The sequence below is a fragment of the Notothenia rossii genome (assembly GCF_949606895.1).
Source record: "Notothenia rossii genome assembly, chromosome: 10".
Taxonomy (NCBI): domain Eukaryota; kingdom Metazoa; phylum Chordata; class Actinopteri; order Perciformes; family Nototheniidae; genus Notothenia; species Notothenia rossii.
This window is the reverse complement of record NC_136908.1, coordinates 33,209,269-33,234,044: the sequence shown is the minus strand read 5'-3', so window position 1 is coordinate 33,234,044 and position 24,776 is coordinate 33,209,269. Positions and strand designations below refer to the sequence as shown.

General features: G+C 39.3%; 1 protein-coding gene across 1 annotated transcript in view; it reads right to left on the bottom strand.

Moving 5' to 3' along the window:
- LOC307022751 (glutamate receptor ionotropic, kainate 5-like) overlaps positions 1 to 24,776 on the bottom strand; it is a gene marked incomplete at its 3' end in the record, with an annotated part of 608,764 nt that overhangs the window by 309,196 nt on the left and 274,792 nt on the right. The window contains exon 2 of the mRNA XM_079655644.1: positions 6,116 to 6,274. Coding sequence (XP_079511770.1) covers positions 6,116 to 6,224 — 109 coding nt within the window. The 5' untranslated portion in view covers positions 6,225 to 6,274. The remainder of the gene's footprint in view (positions 1 to 6,115; positions 6,275 to 24,776) is intronic.

The following is a 24,776-nucleotide window of genomic DNA, read 5'->3' as shown; positions in this document are numbered from 1 at the left end:
CAGATTGTGTTATATAGCTTTAGATAGAATGTTTTTTCTTCCTCTTTGCATAATTTGCATCCACAATCCTTTGCCAGTAGGTGTTTCCAAAGTCCTTGCGGTTTTCCAATTGTTCAACTAATTGAGAGCTACTGTAAGCTAGTTGTATTTGCATTTTAATTTGCAATATGCTAATGTCGTCTTTATTCTACATCCATTACAAATTTGTGCAATCAACTACTTCATTATGATAAGTTGTCTACAGCCACTTTAAATGCAATCAAATGTATATTTCTAAGTGTTTACAACTTAAAAAATCTTTACGTACAAATGACTGTAAATTGAATATATTTCTGTACCCAGTGTTGAATAGGACCCAAAGCTTTGAGAGATGAAAAAGGACAAATCTGCTTTAATCAACTGCCAAGTAGTCAAGTCTGCATTTGTGTCTGTTCATTTGTAAAACGTGGAACTCTGTTTCTTTTTAATGGCCTAGGCGGATTTTGGCTTTTTTCTCTTGCCAAGATACTTTTAGACACACTTTGAGGTATGCCTTAAAACTAGAACACTGATGGCTGGCTTACGCTGCAAACTTCATCACCTTTTAACAAGAGAGTAAGTATATAAAACATTATTTTGTATATTTTACACATCAGCAGAAACAGAGAGAGATGACAGGAAGGGGGGAGACAGTCTCCCCCACCTTTACAGACACTGTGTTTTAGAGAGAACATACAAGTGTAAGGGAAGTGTTTTTAAATTACATCCCCCCTCTGTCTACTGATAAGATGGCAGGAAGGGGGGAGGAGGGGGGCAGGGCCAGGCTCACACACACACACACACACACACACACACACACACACACACACACACACACACACACACACACACACACACACACACACACACACACACACACACACACACACACACACTGAAGTATTATTTGAGTTATTTGAAGTATTAAAGTAACGTATTATGGCAGGAAAGTTCAATCTGGTATATTCATTTTAATGTCACCTTATATAGAATATGTGTTAAACTTGTGATTTCTGCATGGTGTGACTTCTGCCTAGCAGATACCAAGAAGAGGCCCCTAGGGTCTCTCTGTTAATTATCAATAGTCCTTGCAATTAACAGGGGAAGTCCCAGATACATTTTCAGATAATGTAGTTAAAGTCTTGTAGAATTAATGTTTATCTCCTACACATCCTGCAGGCCTGGAGACTTGGGTCACCCAGCAGTAACCAAGATAAACGTCCTTTTGAGCTTATCAATAAAATGTATTCATTCCTAGTAAGCTGACTTTGGGGTGAAGGGAAGTTCAGGGAAGCCATTAAGCCACAAGAACAATTAAACTTCTGTTAATCAACCAAAACTCATGACTTTCAGGGGACAGGACATTCGGACCTATAACAAGGGTCACTTCCTAGAGAATATCTGTGTGTATTTCTTACTGTGATCAGATGTCCTGTATAATCATTTATCAACTATTCCTGTATTGGTGTTTTATTTGATTCCTCTGCTTTTATTCTTTCATATGTGGGTACTGGAGGGCTACAAACAGTGTGGAGAAATTAGCTTAAACATGTTTTATTACTCTATGGGAAATGGAAGCAGCATGTCAAATGATCAGGGAAATCTACTTGTTTTAAATATATGTGTGTGGTTGATTACTTTGTATTAATAATAGCAGTATGTGTAAAGGAAGCTGGAAATATGCAATGTGAAACCTTTTATTTGAAATAAAGTTTCTGCAGGGAATATTCTTAAAGAACAATAGCTCAAGTGTCTGGAAGAGCTGCAGGCTAAATGAGTGTGCGGTACTTTTTACTGCTTGAGATCAGAGCTGATGTTTTCCTCTTGTTATTATTGTTTGAGGTTAAGGTAACTCACATGTGTTATTTGTATAATCCAACTATAAAAAACTATATCTTAAAACTATCTTTATAAAATGCCAAAAGTATGTGAAACTTGCAAGGAGGGGTTTGTTATCTCGAATGTAAGGGTCGCCTCTGGCTCGCGCTGATTGGCTGTCTTTTCTAAGTGGAGGACCCCTCGGGGGGGGGGGGGGGGGGGGCAGCCGCATAGCTCCTCCTGGGGTTTTGGATATAAGCCGATGTTTTCTTTAGACCAGCCTCTTCTTTTCTTCAAACTGACCAGATCCGTGAGATTGGAGGAAGAGCAGGAAGTACTTCCTTTGTGTTTGTATTTGTATTTGTATTTGTATTTGTATTGTTACTTTTTATCATTAAAACAAGATTATTGTTTAACTTGCATTCTGGTGTTTCTTAATCCCTTCCTTTTTACGAATTTACCCAGTTTATCAAACGACACGCGGAGACAAGGTTGGTTTTGAACATCCTCCAAATCTCCAACAACACACACACACACACACACACACCAAAAGGCCTGACAGCCATAGGAAGAGGTAAGGGTGACAGTAAGGGAGTGTGTGCAGACTAACTTAATCAATACTTTTGACTAGGAAGGCAAAAGGTGCTTTCTTTGTTCTGATCAGCCCCAATCTGCATACTCTGTCTGAATACATTGAGAGTTACTTTTGACTCTAACAGTGTTCCACTGGAGTCATAGCTTTCTGAACTTATTTCTTAGCAGCAATTCGGTTTCTTTTTAATGGCCTAGACAAATTTTGGCTTTTTTTTTCTCTTGCCAAGATACTTTTAGACACACTTTGAGGTATGCAAAACCTTAAAACTAGAACACTGATGGCTGGCTTACGCTGCAAACTTCATCACCTTTTAACAAGAGAGTAAGTATATAAAACGTTATTTTGTATATTTTACACATCAGCAGAAACAGAGAGAGATGGCAGGAAGGGGGGAGACAGTCTCCCCCACCTTTACAGACACTGTGTTTTTGAGAGAACAAATACAAGTGTAAGGTAAGTGTTTTTAAATTACATCCCCCCTCTGTCTAGTGATAAGATGGCAGGAAGGGGGGGAGGAGGGGGAAGGGCCAGGCTCACACAGTCACCCCACTGTCTGATGAAGAAGGAAAGTGGTAACATACATCAATACTATTTTTTATTATTATGTTTAAGGTGGGCTTTTCTTTAGGGGCTAAAATAAGATTTGTTGTGGCCCCGGTCCACAGTAGGGTATAGGGGAGACCGTCACACAACCACACACACACACACACACACACACACACACACACACACACACACACACACACACACACACACACACACACACACACACACACACACACACACACACACACACACACACACACACACACACACACACACACACACACACACACACACACACACACACACACACACACACACACACACACACACACACACACTTGGGGGCGGGCCCACCTGTCAGTTTGTATGCATACTAATGTGATTGAAACAGCATTTATTTAAAAAAAAAAAATTGGGGCCTTTTCACACCTGTGAATACACATCACCCCCCTCCTATCGACGGATCTCACACCTAAATGGGATATCACACCTACTTGGGATATCACACCTACTTGAGATCTCACACCTCGATCAAAGGGGAGGCGGGACTTAGCTCATTTGCATAATTGGGGGAGGTGTGACCTGTCACTTTTTTATGCATACTAATGAGACGAAAGCGGGATGAATATTACTACTCTTTGTGTTGAGGGAACCAGCAGCTTACCTCCGGGTAAATACATCATCCCTGCACCACTCATAGACCATAATAGTCCTTACAATTCAAGTCAATGAAATGAGATTGTGAGTGGATACATTTTTCCTTCAGTAGGTGTATTTTCGATTCAACAGGATGTTGGAGTGATATGATAATGTAATTATCATTCAAAAGTATATATAAGTTTGCTTTTTGTTCAGGAGTTAAACGTAATTTAGTTTTTTCGGGAGGGGGGACAGTCAGGACTGTTGAAACGTTTTTATTTACACGTCCTAGTATATATTCATGTCGCCACTTTAGTATTTTATATTTTTTAGAAGTAGATATGTACATTTTATACAAATGAACTTGTCATTATTTGATATATTTATAGTAAGTTCTTTATTTCACTGTTTAAGTGTTTGCAATGTTTGTCCGTCTATGTTTGTATTGTCACAATACCAGAATTGCCAGTTATCAATACATGACTACATCTAAACTTAGCCTTTGATCTTGACCTTATTTCTGAGCAACTCAATCAACTTAATAGTCACTCATTAACACAACATTTCTCAATATTTCACTTCCTTCCATAATAATTTTAGGCTGCTTAGGTTCTATCATATTTCAATGTCTCTGTCAGAATTAAATCCCCTGTCACTTTTCAATGACAGCCGACTGGTAAAGAGATTGTCAGAAATACTTGTATTGTCCATCGCAAAAACCCTGCATATGGTTATTAAAAACATGTGTTTGTCATCAAAGCAACAAGAACAAAGCTGCATATGTTGATGTTCAGGTCTCTGAACACTGAGGTCTGTGAAAATGAGAAAGTGGTCTGCTCTTTGTACCATGCTCTCCTAAGTTACATTTTTTTTTCTGTTCAACATTTAAAATAAACGGAAGTATTGGGCTACTTTTTCAGTAACAAAATATTGTGCAACACATGTTTGAGGATAAGGTCCAGTGAAACCATTATTGTCCTCATGAGAACAGGTTTTTCTACAATTCTGTGTGTGTGTATATTGTCCAGATATATCATTGTGGTCCACTGGTCCTCATAACTTAGGGACTTGCTTTGTGTATGGGTAATGTCCAGCTAATCCAGAGGGGTTCTCATAAGTCATAATTTTGTCAGGAAACGCCCAGTCCCGCCCCTGTCCTCACAGTCCTGTAGAATTTCAGGTCTACATATCTCTACACTATTTTACCAAAACTGAATTCTTAATAGCCAGAAATGTAGCTGCATTTTTTATGATCAGTTCAAGTACTCTGCTCTCTCTCTACGGCAAAGGGAAAGGTGGGTCCCCATAAATCAGTGTTTGAACTGGTACGAGGAAAAAGTCCTGAAAAACCACCCATACCCGTGTGTGTGTGTGTGTATTATTAATGGAAGAGTGAAAGGTGAGCCATTACACAGTGCCAGATTACCCCGTTTCCATGGTAGCACACCCACTTCCTGATCCACTTTCTGCCAAGTTCATCAACACAAATCACAATTCACAAAAATACCCCTCTCTACATGTGTTTTGAACTTATCACAGTATGTACATTTATAAAGGCTTCCAGTCTGTGTGTGTACCTACAGGCACTTTGGTTCATTTTGACGAAAGCGAGGCGCTGTTCGCGCTGCTGAAACATGGCAACATTTAACAAAGACAGAGTTCACATCTAGTCACATCTTGTCACACCGCTCACATCTAGCTTCCTGTGAGGATTTAGTTTGATTTATGGTGTAAACAGTTGGAACACTACTCAAATACTAATTACTACTACTAATCTTTGCAAAGAAATAGAAAACGTCAGGACAAATGACCAATTTCCCCGACCTGGAACTGTCCATTTCATGTACCAAAGCAACGCTAGTATCAGTTAGTGAGGATTCACAATCATTCACAGCTATGCAATAAATAAGGCTTTGAAATCAACCTCCTTTCTTGTAAAATTAAAGAGCCTGGAGTTATCCAGGACAGTGTCTGTGGAAAATGCTGGACTTGAGCCTGTCAGATTGTAACTTGTTCAATATAACTGCGACATGCTTTGTGCATGCTGTCATTTGCCTAATTGAATTTGTATTATTAATGAGCCAGTCTTGAATCAGAAACTTGTTGTAATCTTTTTGCTGTTTTGTGGCTCCTAAGAAAAAACAAATAAAATAAAATATTGGGGAAATCAGAGCCTTGGTTAGCATGCATACAGTACAAATACTAACTTCTCAAAGATAAAATGAAAAGTCAGGGGGTCACCAAAGAGTTAATCCATGAAATGTGGACATATTTCAGCTAGGATCAAAGAGAATCCGGTGGAGAGAGCATGCCTTCCACCTGCAGGTTAAATCCAGGTTGTATCATATTCTCACTTATTATCAGGAACAACACCAATCTTACTTCCTTAGTTTCATACATAGTTTATTTGGAAAAAATAACTGAAATTCTGAAGTTTGACCTGCAGCAGTTTAACAGTGGAGGGCAGTGATTTTGTGATTTAAAGCTGACAGCACTCACCCATCCGGACGGCAGAGAGGGAGTCGGCCTGGCTGCAGAAGAGTGGTGCCACGGTCAGCAGCAGGGCGGGGATGTAAATCGACAGCAGCAGTGCTGGCGGAGCCGGCATCTTCCACTGCTCCTCATGGAGAATGGTCTGCTGACTGCCTGTACCGCCACCTGCAGGACAGAAGGACAAGTTATTAGAACATATGATCATTCCTACATAGTGTGATGCAGTGTTGATTTATTTTTGAAAGTTGCGAAGCAACAAAAGCTATCGTCACAAGGACTCCCAGGACATAAAGCAATGGGATTATTTCATGTGATTTTGGAAGATTGCAGAAAATAATATCTGTGGCAAACACATGTTTATGTTACGAACACATTTGTTCAGCAGGATACTCTCCATATATTAACACAATTTATGATTTTTGTAGCCTAAATGCAATAGACACAGGTGAAAATGTGGCATAAACCAGGGGTCACCAACTACATTTGTCCAAGGGCCAAAATTAATCCTAGAGACATTTTCGGGGGGCAGAGATTTTTATATATATATATTAGGGCTGTCAGTCGATTAAATATTTAATCGCGATTAATCGCATGATTGTCCATAGTTAATCGCGATTAATCGCAAATTAATCGCACATTTTTTATCTGTTCTAAATGTACCTGAGAGGAATATTTTTCAAATTTGTAATACTCTTATCAACATATGAGTGGACAAATATGCTTTATGCAAATGTTTATTATCATTTGAACAATGACAAATATTCTCACAAATATTAAACACAACAACCTCTGAACATTACAAATATTCGCCTCAATTCAACCTGGAACCTCTCTCATACAATAATACAATACAACGTGTGTGTGCGTGCGTGTGTGTGTGTGTGTGTTGGATCGTTGGAGCTATGTGCAACTCAAGGCAAATGCTCGAACGGGAGCTGCAATCATGTTGCGCGCACTTTCCGTGCTGAGTGTGCTGACTTTTCGCACAATGTCCCACTGGCTACCTGCATAAAGTCAAGTGCTCGGCGCAGTTTTAATTGAAACAGCTCCTTATATCCGTTAGCGCAGCTAGCTAGCACCAGATGCTAACAACAACAATACACGTGAGGTCTCTCGCTCGCTCGCGCCACAGATACACACACCCTCCTGGTCCTCCCGATGGCCAGTCAGGGCCTGCCGGTGAGCATGGAAGTGTGGTCTGCCGCAAGCGGACGGCAGGAGCGGGGCTGTCAGCGTCAGCTTGTAGATGGTATTTTAAACTCGATGCGCTCTGAAACTACGGGGCGGTCGAGGACAAAAAATACACATGCGTTATTCGCGTTAAAATAATTAGTGGCGTTTTTTTTTTTGCGTTAACGCGTTATTAATATTAAATTATATATATATTAATATATATATGTAATTTCCTCAGCATGTAAATATATGGTTAAATGCAACGGGGAAGTTAATGGAAAAGCCGAATCTGTGGATATTGCATCGACCAACCAAGAAGCACGTCTCCGTGGAGAGGACGCGCTCAAAGAGAGAGATATTCTCTACAACACCGGGTGAGATCGCTCCTCTGGGACACGCCGGTCCTCGTGTTTCCTTTTTTTTGTGGATTATAGCCTGAATAGACCTACAAACATTTCTGTTTTTGCCGCCGACGGGCGCAGGAGCAATGGACAACTAAAAAAAGAATTTCCTGCAGAAAATGCGTGTGAATGCTGTAAACTGTGAACATTTATGGCTGAATTTTGCTGAAAATGCAGAGAAAGCTGAATATGTTATTAGCTGAATGGTAGCTGCTTTTGCTACAAAAATGCAGAAAAAGCTTAATATTTAAATGAAAAGGTTTTAAAAAAGGTATAAACAACAAAATGTATAGCCTTGATGTCCTGAAATAGCTGAATAATGTAATAGTTGAATGGTTTCTGCAGCTAAAAATAGGCTGAAGGAGTTAAATATCAGATGTAAGTCGTGAATTAATTTGCATTAAGAAGAGAAAAGAAAGTAAAAAGATTTGGGAAAGCAGCAGAATATTTTGACTGCAAACTTTTCGACTAAAACCATATGTCACCAATAATGTATATAATACATGGAACCTGTTGAAGTCTGTATGAAGTCTCCATCAGACAGAAAATAATAGGCTGAGATTGTCTGTTAAAGTCCATTCTGTCAGTGTTTGTTTCTGTTCCTGAGCACCTACTCATAACACCCAATTATAACACCTGTGTGTGTGTCCAGAGATCAAAGGTTTCCATGGTGTCTGCTCTGATTGGATGATTTCACTCACGTGTGTGTGTGTGGCTCCCATCTTCCCAGCAACACCATGACAACCAACTGCAGCACTGAGTCCCATAATAATGCATTGAGGAGTATATCTGACAATTTTGCCATCTGTTCAAAAACTATGGCTCTTATAAAAAATTTACCAGACCGTGAGCATTTTTTTTTTGGTGGGGTTTTGTGTGTAAAATGTGGAGATGGGAGCAGTTTGTCCAAGTGTACTTCTCTCTGCTCTGAAGAAAGATCCGGAACAATTTAACATGGGAATCAATTGTGAGCTTGCTGGACTTTTTCTCTCTTCATGCCCTCAAGAGGCATTTTGTTTACTATTCTTTCTTATTTTTTTTAATTTTCCGACCTAGGAGAGGTTTTCCTACGTTTTTCATGAAAAAATATGTCTGAGGAGTGTAGGGTTTGGGAATTATGGCAAGTGTAAAACATTTTTGGGGGAGAATTTCAAGCTGTCCTGCACTCTGTTTTGAGATCAAAGCACTCTAGACTTAACGAGCTGCTCCCATCCACTCTGATGTTAAAATCTGAAAAAGGCCTCTCTGCTAAGCTCCAAACTAAGTTAAATATCTCATAAAGTGTAAAAGATATGAATAATCTGAATAACAAGTTTTATAGCTGAAGATATTGTGATCATTTGAAAGTTGGAATGAAGTGTCTAGCTGAAATCATGTGGAAGGAGAAGAATTTGGCGCAAAGTGTAGGAAAAGTGGATTTGAAGGCATCTCCCATTGACTTCAATGTTAAAAAAGAGTTTAAAAAGCTGAATATTTCAAAAAGTATGAAATATTTTGAACAAGTTGAAAGTTTCTCATCAATTGCTGAAAAGGCTGAATAGTTTAATATGTGAATGGTTTCTGTAGCTGAAAGTAAGCTGAAGTTATGGAGGGCTAAAGTATTGGCTAATTTGAAAGCTCTTCCCATTGACTTCCATGTTAAAAAAACTGTTTAAAAAGCAGAAGTGGGCGGTGTCGACATGGCAGACGGCCGTTGAGAGAAAAACAAGTGAGGGATATGGAACAATTTACCAAGATTTAAAACGGATAGCTTTACTACCTGCTGTTTCGTTATTTTCTTCCAAGTCCTTATTGATTTAAATGGACCTCGAAAGCCCCTTCAGATGGGATTTACATAACAGTGGGAGGTGAATGAAGTAACCGCTGTACTCTTTTTTCATTTAATCATTATCAGGGTTCAAGCAGAGGCGGTTCTACATCCATTTCACTTGGGGGGGCCATGCTGGGGCCAGTTATTTTACAGGGGGGCACATTTAATGCGGGACAACAGACAAAGACAGTGTTCAACATTTTAACATTTTAAGTTTTGTATAAAGTCATAGCGCACAACAAAAACATATAAGTCCATACAGATGTAGCGATTCATTTCAGACAGTTTGAAACGCGAGGGCCGTGATTGGTACGTGATCTGCCCTCGCTCAAGGGAAAACCTCCAGCTTGACTTGAGACCGCCCCCGTGATAGATAAATGTAATTATAATGAAGCCAGCTGCAATGGATCATTGATCCACCAGGGGGTGCAGTGGGGTTCCACACTGGAGCTCATGTGAAATAAAGTGAGATACAGTACGCTGGATGTACAGCGGAACTTTGTTAAGATCCATATGTCACGGATATCATACTACTGTGCTAAATAAGAGACATGTAATTATTTACAAAACATCACCATGTTGTTATTTAACAAAATAATGTTGTTATTCGAAAAAAACGAACGGGAGGAAATGCAGTCCGGCTCTCGATTTTTAATCCTAATTTAATCATCATCTTCACCACGATCATTTATGTTTATGTTCGACGAGTTGACATGAAATCACTGACACACATGAATATACTGTATTGAACTTCATTAAAATGTTATTAACGTGCCTAAACTCAGTAATTCACCAAAAATATGTATATTTTAATGGAGCTTCGTCGGTCGATCAAGATCCCAAAAAGTAGCGGAGGGATCCTCATCTGCATGAAGGGTGTTATTTTCCCCATAAGGAACAAGTCGCTGCAAATTATCCCGCTTATTACATGGCCACATTCTCAACAAAGTAACGACATGACTCCCAACATTAATTTAAATGCTTTTATGGATTTAGAAAATGTTTTTATTGATTTAAACAATAGTTGTATGTGTTGATTTAAATTGACATGCATCCGCTAAGAAAAATAGTCCGTTGTTACCGTTTTTTAAACAGTCTGAATGAAACGGCAGCTCTCAGCTGTGTATTTACACAACTAATGGCCCATCAACCACAGCTCTCTCCCCCCCTCCCCCCCTGATCTTTCTTCTCCAGCAGCTAAATTAACTATGTTACTCTGAGTGACCATAGACCAGGGATGGGCAAATGGCGGCCCGCGGGCCGCATGCGGCCCCCACCTCCTCTTTTTGCGGCCCTCAGATTAATTTATGAACAACATAATTAATAAAAAAATAAAAAATATATATTTTTCTTTTTACTTGTAATACTTATACCATCCACTAGACTCCTAGTTACGTCGCGAGCTGCGTACATGATTTCAAATACCGCAAAAATAATCTGTGACGCATTTGTGTGTATTGTGTTTGTTTCCCGGGGAAACCCTCACAAGAAACACAGGCTGTTGTTATGCCTGCTGTGACGTTAAATTGCCTCTTGTAATTATGCCTTTACAAGCTTCAAAGATTTATCATCTGAATTTGGCGAAACAAGTTTAATATTCTCAAAACCAAGACTTTGTTTATTTGAAATCAGATGAAAACAAACTGTCACGGACCCTGCCGTGTTATCTATGATTACTACGCTTTTCATTCCTAATTTCAGCGGGAGGGAGGGGGGAGTGGTGCTGAGGAACAGCAGAGTGCGGGCTGACAGGTGTCTGTGTTGACATTCCCCTTATTGTGGAATATGGAGAATGCAGAGACTGGCTACAAGTGTTTTAGGTTCAAGTTAGACAACTAATATATGGGTTAGTGTTCATGACTTCATGTGTATGTCATCTTAATGGTTAATCTCAATACACACGCATTTTCCGTGCTTTCCAATAGTTTAAAATAGTTTTATTCCACTGTTTAATAACCTGTTCTTTACAAACATGCCACTTGTAAAAATTAAATAACATTTCTGTGAACTGATATTTGTTTAGTGAGCTTATTAGAGGATGTTCCCATTTTTGGGGGATGTTCCCTTTGATTGTAAAATGTCAATGAAGATGTCAGACTTAGTATATTTGTTAATAATTACATACAACACATGGAATTTGTGTGTGTGTGTGTGTTCCAAGTGAATCTGCGGCCCCCTGGTGGCCAGTACATCAATTATGTGGCCCCCACCTCCATCAAAGTTGCCCATCCCTGCCATAGACTGTATGTGACAAGCTTACAGTTAGTGACGTAACAACACCATAAAAGCTGGTGGGTTGAAAGCAATACGGGAGGTAAAAATAACTACAATAATTGTGATTTATTTATTGTGGCTTTTATGTTTTTAGGTATAAAATGTTATGTAATTCAGGCTTATAGTTCACCCTTCTCTAAAAGCCTTCAACAATGACAATATTCATATTAATTTAATAAACCCTTCCAACACACATTGTAAAAAATAGCCTACTGTAAGTTAAGAAATCATTTCAATATGTACATCTTCTGATGTAACAACAATAACATTATAAATAGTAACATAGCTGAACATGCTATTGCACATTTAGCTTTGAGTGTTACTGACCTGAGATGTTTTTATTACATGAATTAAGGTGACTGAGGCTTTTTAACATACAGGGATGCAAACTCATCAGGTATGAAAAAGGTGTGAAGGATCCGAGCCCCCGGCTCCCCCACACCACGGAATAACAGAGGATTTTAGCAGTCAGAACAACTAAAGCAGCAGTGTTAATAATAACAGAAACGCCAAAGAGTCACATCTAATAGAAATATATAAAAGCATTTATTTTAATTGTGTAGCAGTCAGTTTATAATTTTGGCAGCACTGTTGAGCATTTTGAAAATGTATTGTCATGCCTCTGTGCAAGGCTTAGTATTTCTATCTTTATAGCCACATGGTGTAAAGTAACTAAGTTCATAAACTCAACAAGTACTATACTTGGGCACAATTTTGAGATACTTGTACTTTATTTAAGTATTTCAATGTTTTGCTACTTTGTTCTTCTACTCCACTACAGTTCAGAGGTACATGCCGTACTTTTCCTCCACTCCATGTATTTAATACCTTTAGTTACTTTACAGATGTGGATGAATGATGTGAAATATAATCAAGTGTTAATTCCGACTTTAGTTCCACCTGGAGTAAATCCACAAGCTACCCTGCAGTATACAAAGTCATTCAAACTAGCTGCACCTTTACCAGCTTTGAGAACACTTTCATGATCAATCTTTATAAAACATATCATATCTATTATTCTGAAATGGACCAATCTGCACAATGACTACTTTTACTGTCGCTACTTTCACTATATTTTGATGATAATACTTTTCTACTTTTACTTGAGGAACATTTTGAATGCAGGACTTTTACTGTAACAGAGTATTCCTACACTCTGGGACTATTACTTTCACTCAAGTACAAGATCTGAGTACTTCTACTTTTACTCAAGTACAAGACCTGAGTACTTCTACTTTTACTCTAGTACAAGATCTGTGTGCTTCTACTTTTACTCAAGTACAAGACCTGAGTAGGCTACTTCTACTTTTACTCTAGTACAAGATCTGTTTGCTTCTACTTTTACTCAAGTACAATATCTGAGTACTGTTAGAAATTAAAATCAATGTTTTGATGGTATAATGTAGCTTAAACATACCGTCAGTTTAAACGCTCTTTTATACTGAAAAAACAGAAATTCTTGTGCACAAGCAGTTAAGCTTTTATTCTGAAAATCTTTCATCTACGGTTAGCATGTAGAATGTGGCTAATATACGATTTCCTAGAGATGAATTGAGAAGCGAAATGACTTGGTGTGGTGAAAACCGAAACCTACTGATTTAACACTACAACGATAGATGTCGAGATACTACCATGTTGAATATTAAATGAAAGTACAGTTTATTTGAATACATTATTGTTTACAGACGAGAGTAGCATGTGGCAACATCCGGAATGACCGGAAACCAAACGAGCCGAGAAGTATTGTTTAGAGTATTGATTACAGCGTTTAGAATGTGTTAAATGAAAAGTGATGAAAGAGAATATGAGGAGAAACGGCGTGTTAAGCATATATTGAATGTGAAAAGAACCTATCCTCTGTTTAAATGCAATAACGGACATTGGAGACGAGGTGAGCCGGCTGGCGGGGAGGAGCCAGCAGAGGATATATATAGCAGCGCCGGAGGAGAGATCCGCTGTCTTCTTCTTGCTCAGGAGAACCAGATCACAGCTGTTTTCTGCCGGAACAATATTCTGTCTGTAACACTACCGCGCCTTTTTTAATTAAAGTATCCCATTTGAATCTTTTCAGAGACTCCATTTAGTCTCATTTTAAAGCTTCTCTCCTGGACGCGAGAATAAAGAACATATTTAACAATTGGCGAGCTAGCCAGGATCTCGCAAAACCGGGAGAGACTACAGCAGGCTGCTTGCTGGACCCGCTGGCATCCGTTCAACACACAGAGAGCTCAAATCAACTAGGTAAGGAGAAACCTGTTATATCGAATTCTTCAATAGTTAATGTAGGACAATGTTAGTTCTGTGTGTTTGACGGCGGCCAGCGGATCCTGAAAATAGCTGTGCAATTTAAGTTAAAACAAGCCTAAATTGATCAATATTAGTATCATACCACGTGGCGTTGCTTTGTTACAGGCAGGGTGAGTTCAATTTCTTTTTTTCTATTTAACCCTGCATGCTATTCGTTTGTCTGTTAGTACATGTCGGCTAGAGGCCAATCACTATATGTGTCTTTTGTTGCGTTTTACGTTTTACGTGAATGGTTTTAGGCCATTAAGCAGTCGGGACTGCTTGAGGCAAAGACACAGCCAAAGTTTGAAGCTAAGGTTATTGGAGTGAGTGTTTTGTGTAACAACAGCGTGAGGCTGTTTTAAAAAAGTCCTTTTTCAAGGAAAAGGCCTGAGGAGTTTGAAGCTTTCAGTGGTTACTCTATTTCTGTTTTTCAAGACATTGCGTTGTGGATTACGGCAGGAAGTGCGACATTCGTGCGTTAGATAGACGATATTCTTCTGATTGTGTTTGCTTAGCGTCCTATTTGTCCCATAAATAGCGTGTTTAAACAGAAGAGATGACCATACTGGCTCTTAAAGTCAAAACATTTACGTACATGGGTAGAGGGCTATGACGTAAGGGTATGAGGCCCATTTAAACAGACTCTTAAAGTCAAAACATTTACGTACATGGGTAGAGGGCTATGACGTAAGGGTATGAGGCCCATTTATCATTGTAAACTAAATAGAAATGTTATTTTAAACTACAGTGTTGTGTGTTGAATTTACTAGACAAAATATCACCTCACCAATTTCAACTCCAGGTGTTTTCTCAAATCCCTTTGTTCTTCAGGTCAAAGGTTGGAAAACCAGTTGCCATCTTGTCTTGACCTGATGTTCACGGTGAGCCACACGGCAGTCACCATTTCATGAAATGCTAATTGAAGTACTCTGTTTGCTTTAACACACTGAGGCTAGGCATTCCATCTTCTAAAGAACATCATACTTCTTGTTAGAGTTAGAACTATTGGAAGTACTTCTGCTGGTAAATGTGTATTGGCGGTTTTGTGAATATTCTTCTTTGCAAATGTGTTTTGGCGGTTATGTGCTCTGTTGTTTAACCATAGTGTAAATTCCTATTTTAAAGATATTTTTGAGGAAACTAAGTTTCTCCTTGTTAAAAACGAGTCAGTTTTGAAACAGCTATTCCCTAGTGGATTAAGCTGGAATTTAAAATAGCGCACTCTGGTGGTAGTACAGAATTATTACCCAAATAGCGGAAACACCATAACATTGTGAATTTGAACCAAATTCATATTTCAAAGTCAAAACCATACACGGTACAACTTTATTTTAACATTTCATATTTTAATTTTGCATATTTTTTATATATTAATTAACTTTATTAATATTTTACCTTAAACTTAAAAAAAAAAAAAAAAAAAATCTATAAAAATAATAAAACTTTGAGCAAAAAAAAAAAAAAAAAAAAATTAAAGTTCGGACGAACAGCAACGAAGGTGCTAGTCAGAAGATTAGTGCTTCATCTTTGATAGGTTAATAAATAATTAGAGAACATGTCACCAAAACAAACTAAGTTGAGACTAGACGCAGGGCCAGGCTCAACTGCAGATATCAAGGAAAGGGTAAAAATCAGATCAGATGCCATAACAGCTCCAAATCTTAGACAAAAAACATGGAACCACATGGAGAAACTGTTGGAACAATGGCAAACAAGAGGACTGTATCCAGCTGATGATCAACCAGCACCAACGAAAGCCCATAGAAAAGCAGTAATTGACCATGAAAATGGAGAATACCTGCGAGAACAACAAGCATGGATCAAAGCCGGACAACCCTCTTGGTATGGACCTGCAAAGATTGCTATGAACAAAGCCGAAATAAGGAAAGCACGAGTTACAAGTCTGATGCTCCATTTAAAGTTTTCTGCTAGTGGGATGGCAAACATGTGCGTCGCCAAAGAAGCAAATTCGCAAGCAGAAGAAGAAGAAAAAAAAAAAAAAATGGAAGAACCAGTAATCCAAACTCCAAAGCTCTATCCTAACTTGGTTGAAGAACCTCCTCCCTACATTTCAGATAATAAAACTCTCCTTCAACCCTCAATACAAGCCCCAACTTTTGGTATTTCGGGAGGAGTATTGGAATTGGAAGGAGTCCCCACAGAAAGAAGTCTCCAAGAATTGGAATACGGAGTAAGAATGCTCACGATTCAATCAAATCAGCTGCTGGAGGAACACAAACGATTAGCCGAAATGCAAGCATTAAGAACTATGCCTAGAGATAGACAACTTCAGCGAGACATGCTACAAACACCTATGTCATTCCAGTCAATCAACAGATCAACAAGTGCAGATCCAGGAAAAATGGCCGCTTATGAGAGAGCGGCAGAGCCTATCTTCTCTCTTCAACCACAAACAGCAGAAGAATGGAGACAACATCTCATTCACCACGATACCAGACACCAGGCGGCTCTAAAGGGACTTGATGAAGACGATCAAATCCAAGCAAGGAGACTCGTGAAGATACAAATAGCTGAGAAAGATGCCGAAGCTAATAAAAACAGGAAAGTGGCAAGGCAAATGACAACTAAAGCAGATAAGACCATAGAAACAGACAGTAATGCAGACACCACTAACAGTTCAAGCTCAGGTGGCGCCAGAAAATCAGACTCAGTACCAACAAAGAGGTGGAGGAAGTTTCAGAGGAAAGGGCAGAGGAAGAGGTTTCCAAAAAGCGGGATGTTACACATGCGGTCAGGTGGATCATTGGGCCAGAAACTGTCCGCATCAACAGATGCCATACAATCCTACACAATTCCAGCCCCAGACACAGCAGTATTATCCCCAAGTACAGCAACCGTTTCCGCTTGTGTATACTCCTGTCCAACCACAGCCACAAGCACCCATTCACATGCCTACACAGTACCAACAGAGGGGAGGACTCAGTGGAGGCAGAGGATTCCAGGGACAACCAGGAGGAGGGGTGCCAAACATGAACCAAATGCCTCTGACAGCTTGGAGTGGTCCATACGTATGAGGAGGCCCAGAGGATCCAATCACAGGTGACGCAATTCCAGCCCAAGATGAACCAATGGTCACCTGTGAGATTGAGGGGGAGAAGGTGGAAATGATGGTGGACACAGGAGCTACAGCTTCCTGTTTGACAAAATTAAGGGGACAACCACCACCACTCTCAAATCACACCCTCAAAACAGTTGGATACTCGGGAAAAATTGATGTACAGAGATATACATTACCATTGGTCACAAAAATTGGGAAGCAACTCCTACAACATCCTTTCCTCTATGCCCCAAACTGTCCCATAAATCTGATGGGAAGAGACCTGCTAGTAAAATCAGGAGCGAGAATTCTATGCACACCAGATGGGCTGATAATCCAATTTCCAGGCCAGATACCACTCCACCAGACATATGATGGACAACAGAGAATCATCATGATGATGGCAGCAAATCCAGAAAACGACGAAGAAAATGACACAAACACTGTGTACTGGAGCCGCCTAATCACCACGGAAATCGATACTCCTCATGTCCAAAGAACGTACATGGCCTGGAAGCCATGGATAAATACACTGGGACCCTATGGGCCCCCGCAGGATCCTCTACATTGTACGTACAATTATATAAGGCGACCGGATGAAGAATATCAAGATGCATGGATGGAAGATAAAGAGGGAAGGATGGAAGATTTGACTGTAGCAGACATCTACGTCGGACCACAGGGTGTAGCAGCCGCGGTAAAATTCACACCAGAACAAAAACAATGGTACAATTTATCTGAAGAAGCTGTTCCTCATGTCACACTCGCCATGACCATAGGAGCTGAGTCCAGATCATTGGGTCCAATGATAAAGACTGCATTGAACACAGAATGGTTGGCGACGGAATCACCTATTCTGTGGCAATCAACAGACCAGACCATCAGGTGATGCATCTTCAGCACTAGAGTATTTGGAAATCCAGCTACATAGAGCCACATATGTCACCACAGGAGGGAGAGGTTGAATGTTATTTAAAAGATAGTGAGTAGAATATTGCATTTACACAGAGCATCCACAGATTAGAAGTAGCAGAGTAGAACATTTAGGAGACTATTTTTGTAATTATGAGAAGGAAAATACATTACGAGTGATGTTGTTCCCCCACACAGAAAACTATTGTGTCCACACAACTAGTGAGGTCAAGAAGACGGGCTTCCACCCAAAATATGCAAGGGGCGGCGATACACCTGACGTGAAGCTGTCCAGACCTGAAAACAGAAACTCGATTCTGCTGTGGTGAAGTCTGGCTACAAAGGGAGGTGTCCGATAGGGTCGCTTGTCTCAAACCAGTGAAGAAGTCAACAAGAACCCAGCTGAACTAGAGAGTGACTGTTAACGGGAGAACAGTGACGGAGCGACAGAGACTGGCCCAACATTTTCCAGCCAGTACATAGATAGACCCCGTCAGAAGACCGGGGCTGTGTTTAAAGGGGAACTTCATTTATTCTTAGCCAGAAGTGCAGTTTTTAATCAAACAATTATTTGATTTATGGAGTCAGATTACATTTTTCTCATAAACACAATTTTATAATCGGTCTGAAGTGTCTGTTTTAAGGCGTGAGCTGCAGATTAAATAACATAACACTGATTAAGAGCTTGGATGAAGAAGTTGTAGGGTTTTTACAACAGTTTCAAGAATCAGTCTTTATTTATTTATTCTTGAGTGACTTTACTGATTTGTGGTGTTGTGCGTAAGGCAATATCTCATTTGAGTGAGGGGCACCAGCCCTTCATGCAGGTCACTCTCTGAGAGAATAGTTCATATTTTCCCTCCAGTTTGGAGAAATATTATTTTATCATATGTTAGTTCAGCAGTGTCAACCAATCCTCTAATCCTAGAATTATTGAGACGCATTAGCGACACCAGGGGTATTGTTTTTCGCAGCAACGATGATGCATAATACCATTACAAAAGCCATTATTGAAACAAGTAAACTATTAGAAGTGCTAATTGCTGATTTTTTTTATAGTGAATATGCATTTATACCATCAGAAAACCATAAATCATACGATATTTTTGTACCCCTTGTGGGTACACGGAGAAGTTATGTTTCTTTAATGCAACGTTATGGGTTTTACATGTCCTGTTCAGAATAGGGTAATCATTGCAATATTAATTGAGCATTTTATGCTCAAAGGAGGGAGTGTCATGATTATACAGATATGTTGATTTCAGTGACGTTGTAGTTAATAAATAATAACATGTAGTCAACAAGAGGTATGCCGAAGCTCGGGCCTTCTCCAAGGAGGGAGTGGTCCAGTTTGAGATATTAGACAAATAGAAGTGGATGAATATGTCAGAACTCTGAGTAATATTATGCAAGTTTTGTCTACACAGCAGGCTAGGAAAACTACAGAGACACCAGAAGAGACTCCTGTTCGGCCAGGTGAATGGGTGAGGGTGAAGGTTCACAAAAGACAGTGGGCTCATCCCCGGTGGACGGAAGCGTGAAAGGTTGTAACAAACTTCACACGCGCTCCGGTTTAAAGGTAAAGAAAAAGGAGCAAATTGACACCACCTCACACATTGTCACCCTTCACTGGCAACTTCCAGAACATTATTGGGAGTTAGGACTGATTTGGCAGAGCTGGAACAAAACAATAAATAGAAATAAGATAAAGATAGAAACAGCTCAAAAGACAAATTGTTTATAGATTGTACATTAATGTGAAAACCTATTTTTTGTTTTACATCTGTAAAAAGAGTCCAATTTGTTATGTTATTTTTGTACTCATTATTTAAATTCTGTAACGGACACAACCAGGGATAAAATAGAGATGATGACAAGAACAAAGCCAAACCAATTGTGGGGTCCCCTAGGGATAAGAGTCAGAATAGCATTGTTGATTGTGCTCATTACACTTGGCACCTTTCTGGTTGGAAGGGGAGTACAATATTATGTAAGACATGGATCCATTAGTTCACTCATAGAATGCCCACATCACTAACAAGACTCCAGCTGTGTTTCAGAGACTTTCACTTATCCCCAGAGCCAAAAGATCAGCTGAGCAACAAGAGGAGGAGTTAGAAATACTCGGTCCCAAACAAGAGGCGGTTATAATCAAGATGATTCACCCCCTTATATGCAGTTCTAGTATCAAATGATGAGATGGGTTTAAGTGATTGGGATATGTAAGTGATGGGGATTTACAGATTAGGGGAATCTCTAAATACACTGGATCCATGTTTTAGTCTGTACCAGAAACACCCCCTGTTAAGCTATGAACAACCGATCGGTGACCTGAGCACAATTATTGAAAATGATTGTTAGACACAGGCTACTAACCCACAAGTACAGCTTTGTACGTACAAACTCTATGAACAAGATTCCCCAGCAGATAGTGGCGACATTGCAGATATGTCCAGTCACAAAAGTTACTAAGGTTCTAAATAACAGTGAGATTTAAAGTGATGGAGAAAATATGGAGACGTTCCTTTATAGTGTGTGAAATATGTGGTGCTTGAAACATCTATGTATTTAAATGTATAGAAGAAAATGGTTTCCTGAAAGAGTTAATTGGAATAAACATGTTACAGTGGGTGAAGGCAATGTTTAGGGATATGGTAAAATTATTAGTAGACATGAATTGTGTTTAGATGACATTTAACAACTAAGATGGATAGTAAGATTAGGAAAATAGAGTGGAAAAGGTTGGATTTATTTTACCTCAGTGTGTTAGAATTAACTATAGATAATGTGTCCCGAGATCTCTCTCTCTCTCTCTCTCCGCCTGTCAGACCGCTACGACCCCATCGTCCAAGCAGACAAAAGACCTCACCACGGAAGACTCCTCCTCCTCCATAGAACAGACAGAGAAGCAGAGCTGAACCAACAACTCCAACGCTGCATCCAGAACTATCTCCACCTGAGGCACCAAGAACCAAAACCAGGTGACATAAAAAGGCACACTCTCATCGGTCCCCCACAGGACATGAAGTTCCAAGCTGAGCCACAAGATTTGGGCACAAGAGCAGAGTGTGGGACATGAGAGCGGAATACGCCCTCCATGCAACAAAGTAGAGACTGTAAAGGAGGAGATGAAAAGCAAAGCAGATGGGACACTGAAAAGAGTTACAGCGGAAGGATCCAAGAGCAGATGGACTGAGGAGAAGGTGGACGGAGGAGAGGAAAGAACGGAGGAGTTGGCATGGTCCGGCAGAATGTGAGGGGGTCGTGGCTTGACAACCAGAGGGGGAGAGAAGGAAAACGGGAGTGAGTGAGTTTACACATAAACACACTTATTCACCAACGAGAAATACGTAAAGAAAACGATTTATTAGCCATGAATTAATCAATTGGTGAATTTATAAAGTAAAAAAGAGGAAACTATTAAATAACCCTAAAAACACACTGAGGGTAGAACATATTATTCAATCTTTTCATCATATGAACAAATTATTCTTTAAGAGTTTTTTTATTCATGTGTGAATTTGGGGAAGATTGAACTTGTTACAGTATAGACCTACAGTTTAAAGGGATGGTTTTAGTAACCACTCTATAAAAGCAGACAAATCTTTATTTGTATGGAAAATGTTAAAGGTAGAGCTAGTACCAAGCCAAATATGGTATTCCAATCTAGAGTATTGATTTCTCCATTGTAGCATGGTTATTACCTCAGGAGGGAAGATTAAGGTGGAAATAACATTTGTTTTTCGTCCAAGATGTAGAGTTTTAAAATGACACTGGGCAAAGAGCGAAAGCAAAGTTTAATTTAAAAAAAAATAACTAATGTAGTTGGGAGTAATACATGCGGGGCCTTGGATCACTCATTGTGATGGTACATATTTGTTACAACAAACATCGTTTAGGGAGAAGGGGTCGCTCAACCCACCCTGCAGATGTTTTAAATCTTACTTGCAGCTTCAGAGGGAGCGCACGGCACCAGAGTATGAGTTTTAAAAGACAAGCGCCACCAGCTCCTAAAGGTCATCCATTCACCAGATGACCTGACATTTAGAGATGTTATTTAAAGGAGAAACATATCTGCCATAGGTGTAAATTCCTGAATTAAACTACAAACCATTAATGAAATGACTTCTGTTTTTAAAATCCTTGTTAAAGGAGGGAGTAATTATCACATGCTCGGGCACCCAAGGTTCCACACACTGTAAAAGGGGTTAGCATAGTTATTTAAGTAGACCATAATTGAAAATAAATTAGTATAATGAGTTATTGATATTCCACAAGTTTTCACACCATTTCAGGGACTCTATCACTGCATTAGAACAGACCACCCAAAGGTACTGAGTAGGAACTTTTAAGTGATGAAACTCTACAACTGTTGTAACTGACCAAAAGCTTCTCCCAGAAATGACTGTCTAGAATGCCGTACCCCAGAGTAGAACGTACCGATTGATCACGACGGCCCCTTCTAGAGAACATATTACTTTCATACCTTAAATGGTATGAAAGGAGGGAGGGTAAATTTCTCAGGAGGAGACGGTTACAAATGCTAGCAGAACAAGACGACCCACCCCGTATACAGATGTGGATGACAATGATGAGTTAGGTTAAATGATACGGATGTTCGGAGTTGAGATTGATCAATGAATGTCCAGCCGATGTGATTCTTTAAATGATGAAATCATGTGAAGAAGTGAGCAAAATTAAAATGGAGTGAATCCATTTCAATTTACTTCATACTATTCCAAGATAGTATATTTTTAATATTTTTATTATTCCAATTAATTTTACACTATTCTAAGATAGTCCATTTTATTTGACTTTATTATTTTATACTATTCTAATATGGTAGATTTCATGTTGTATAAATCATTGCTATTCTAAAATGGTTTGTTTCTTTTCACTTTGTAAAAACAAGTGCCTTAACACTGAGTGTGGTATGAGAACGGTTTCTGTGAAAGGAGGGAGGAAGAAATATTCTGATACCAAGCCATTGCTGCTATTTTGAAGAATGATATTGAATGCAAACACTAGAAGTTATACACAAGGGACAACTTTTAGGTTTGAACCAGGCAAATAATTTATTTTGTATTTTTGTAAAGTTAAGCCTATTGAACCATTCCATTTAGATTGTATGTTTGTAATATGAGATATGTACTATGCGAAGTTCAGATGAAGAACTCATTGATTTCAGTATTATACACACCTTTTAGGTGTGTAAGGAGGGACTGTTAGAAATTAAAATCAATGTTTTGATGGTATAATGTAGCTTAAACATACCGTCAGTTTAAACGCTCTTTTATACTGAAAAACCAGAAATTCTTGTGCACAAGCAGTTAAGCTTTTATTCTGAAAATCCTTCATCTACGGTTAGCATGTAGCATGTGGCTAATATACGATTTCCTAGAGATGAATTGAGAAGCGAAATGACTTGGTGTGGTGAAAACCGAAACCTACTGATTTAACACTACAACGATAGATGTCGAGATACTACCATGTTGAATATTAAATGAAAGTACAGTTTATTTGAATACATTATTGTTTACAGACGAGAGTAGCATGTGGCAACATCCGGAATGACCGGAAACCAAACGAGCCGAGAAGTATTGTTTAGAGTATTGATTACAGCGTTTAGAATGTGTTAAATGAAAAGTGATGAAAGAGAATATGAGGAGAAACGGCGTGTTAAGCATATATTGAATGTGAAAAGAACCTATCCTCTGTTTAAATGCAATAACGGACATTGGAGACGAGGTGAGCCGGCTGGCGGGGAGGAGCCAGCAGAGGATATATATATAGCAGCGCCGGAGGAGAGATCCGCTGTCTTCTTCTTGCTCAGGAGAACCAGATCACAGCTGTTTTCTGCCGGAACAATATTCTGTCTGTAACACTACCGCGCCTTTTTTAATTAAAGTATCCCATTTGAATCTTTTCAGAGACTCCATTTAGTCTCATTTTAAAGCTTCTCTCCTGGACGCGAGAATAAAGAACATATTTAACAGTACTTCTACTTTTACTCAAGTACAAGACCTGAGTACTTCTACTTTTACTCAATTACAAGATCTGAGTACTTCTACTTTTACTCAAGTACAATATATATATACTTATACCACCTCTGTTTATAGCCTATGAAAAAAACTATTGGAAATAGAAGGCTAAAGCTAACGTTAGCAGATAGTGACAATGTATGCTAGCTAGCTAGCTCAACGATTCCTTAAATAACATTGCCACAGAAAAACTTTTCAGTTCACATCACGCTCTGCCGCTCCGACAGGGAGCTCTGCTCTGAACACCTGAACGGCCCGTTCTAACAGCTGTTCACCAGCGGTCCAGTCTGCCACAGTGACTCCGGACGCACAGTTAATATTAACGAACGCACCCGTAGGTAATGTAGCTGCTGAAGCTAGACCATCATCTCGGAGCAGCAGAGCCTTATTATACATCCATGAGCAGAGCCGACAGGCAGGAAGACTCGAGCACACAGCTCGCACTTCATTATAATATATAAAAAAAGAACACCATGCGTGTCATGATGGCACATAACAGCTCACGGCCGCAGATTACTCCGGGTCCCAGACCCCCCCATACCCCAAAAATATTTGTATTGCAGATCTACATGAAATGACATGAAATCCCTGACAAATATGAATATACTGTATTCAACTTCATTAAAACGTTATTAACGTGCCTAAACTCAGTAATTCACTAAAAATATTTATATTTTAATGGAGCCTCGTCGGCAAATCAGGATCCCAA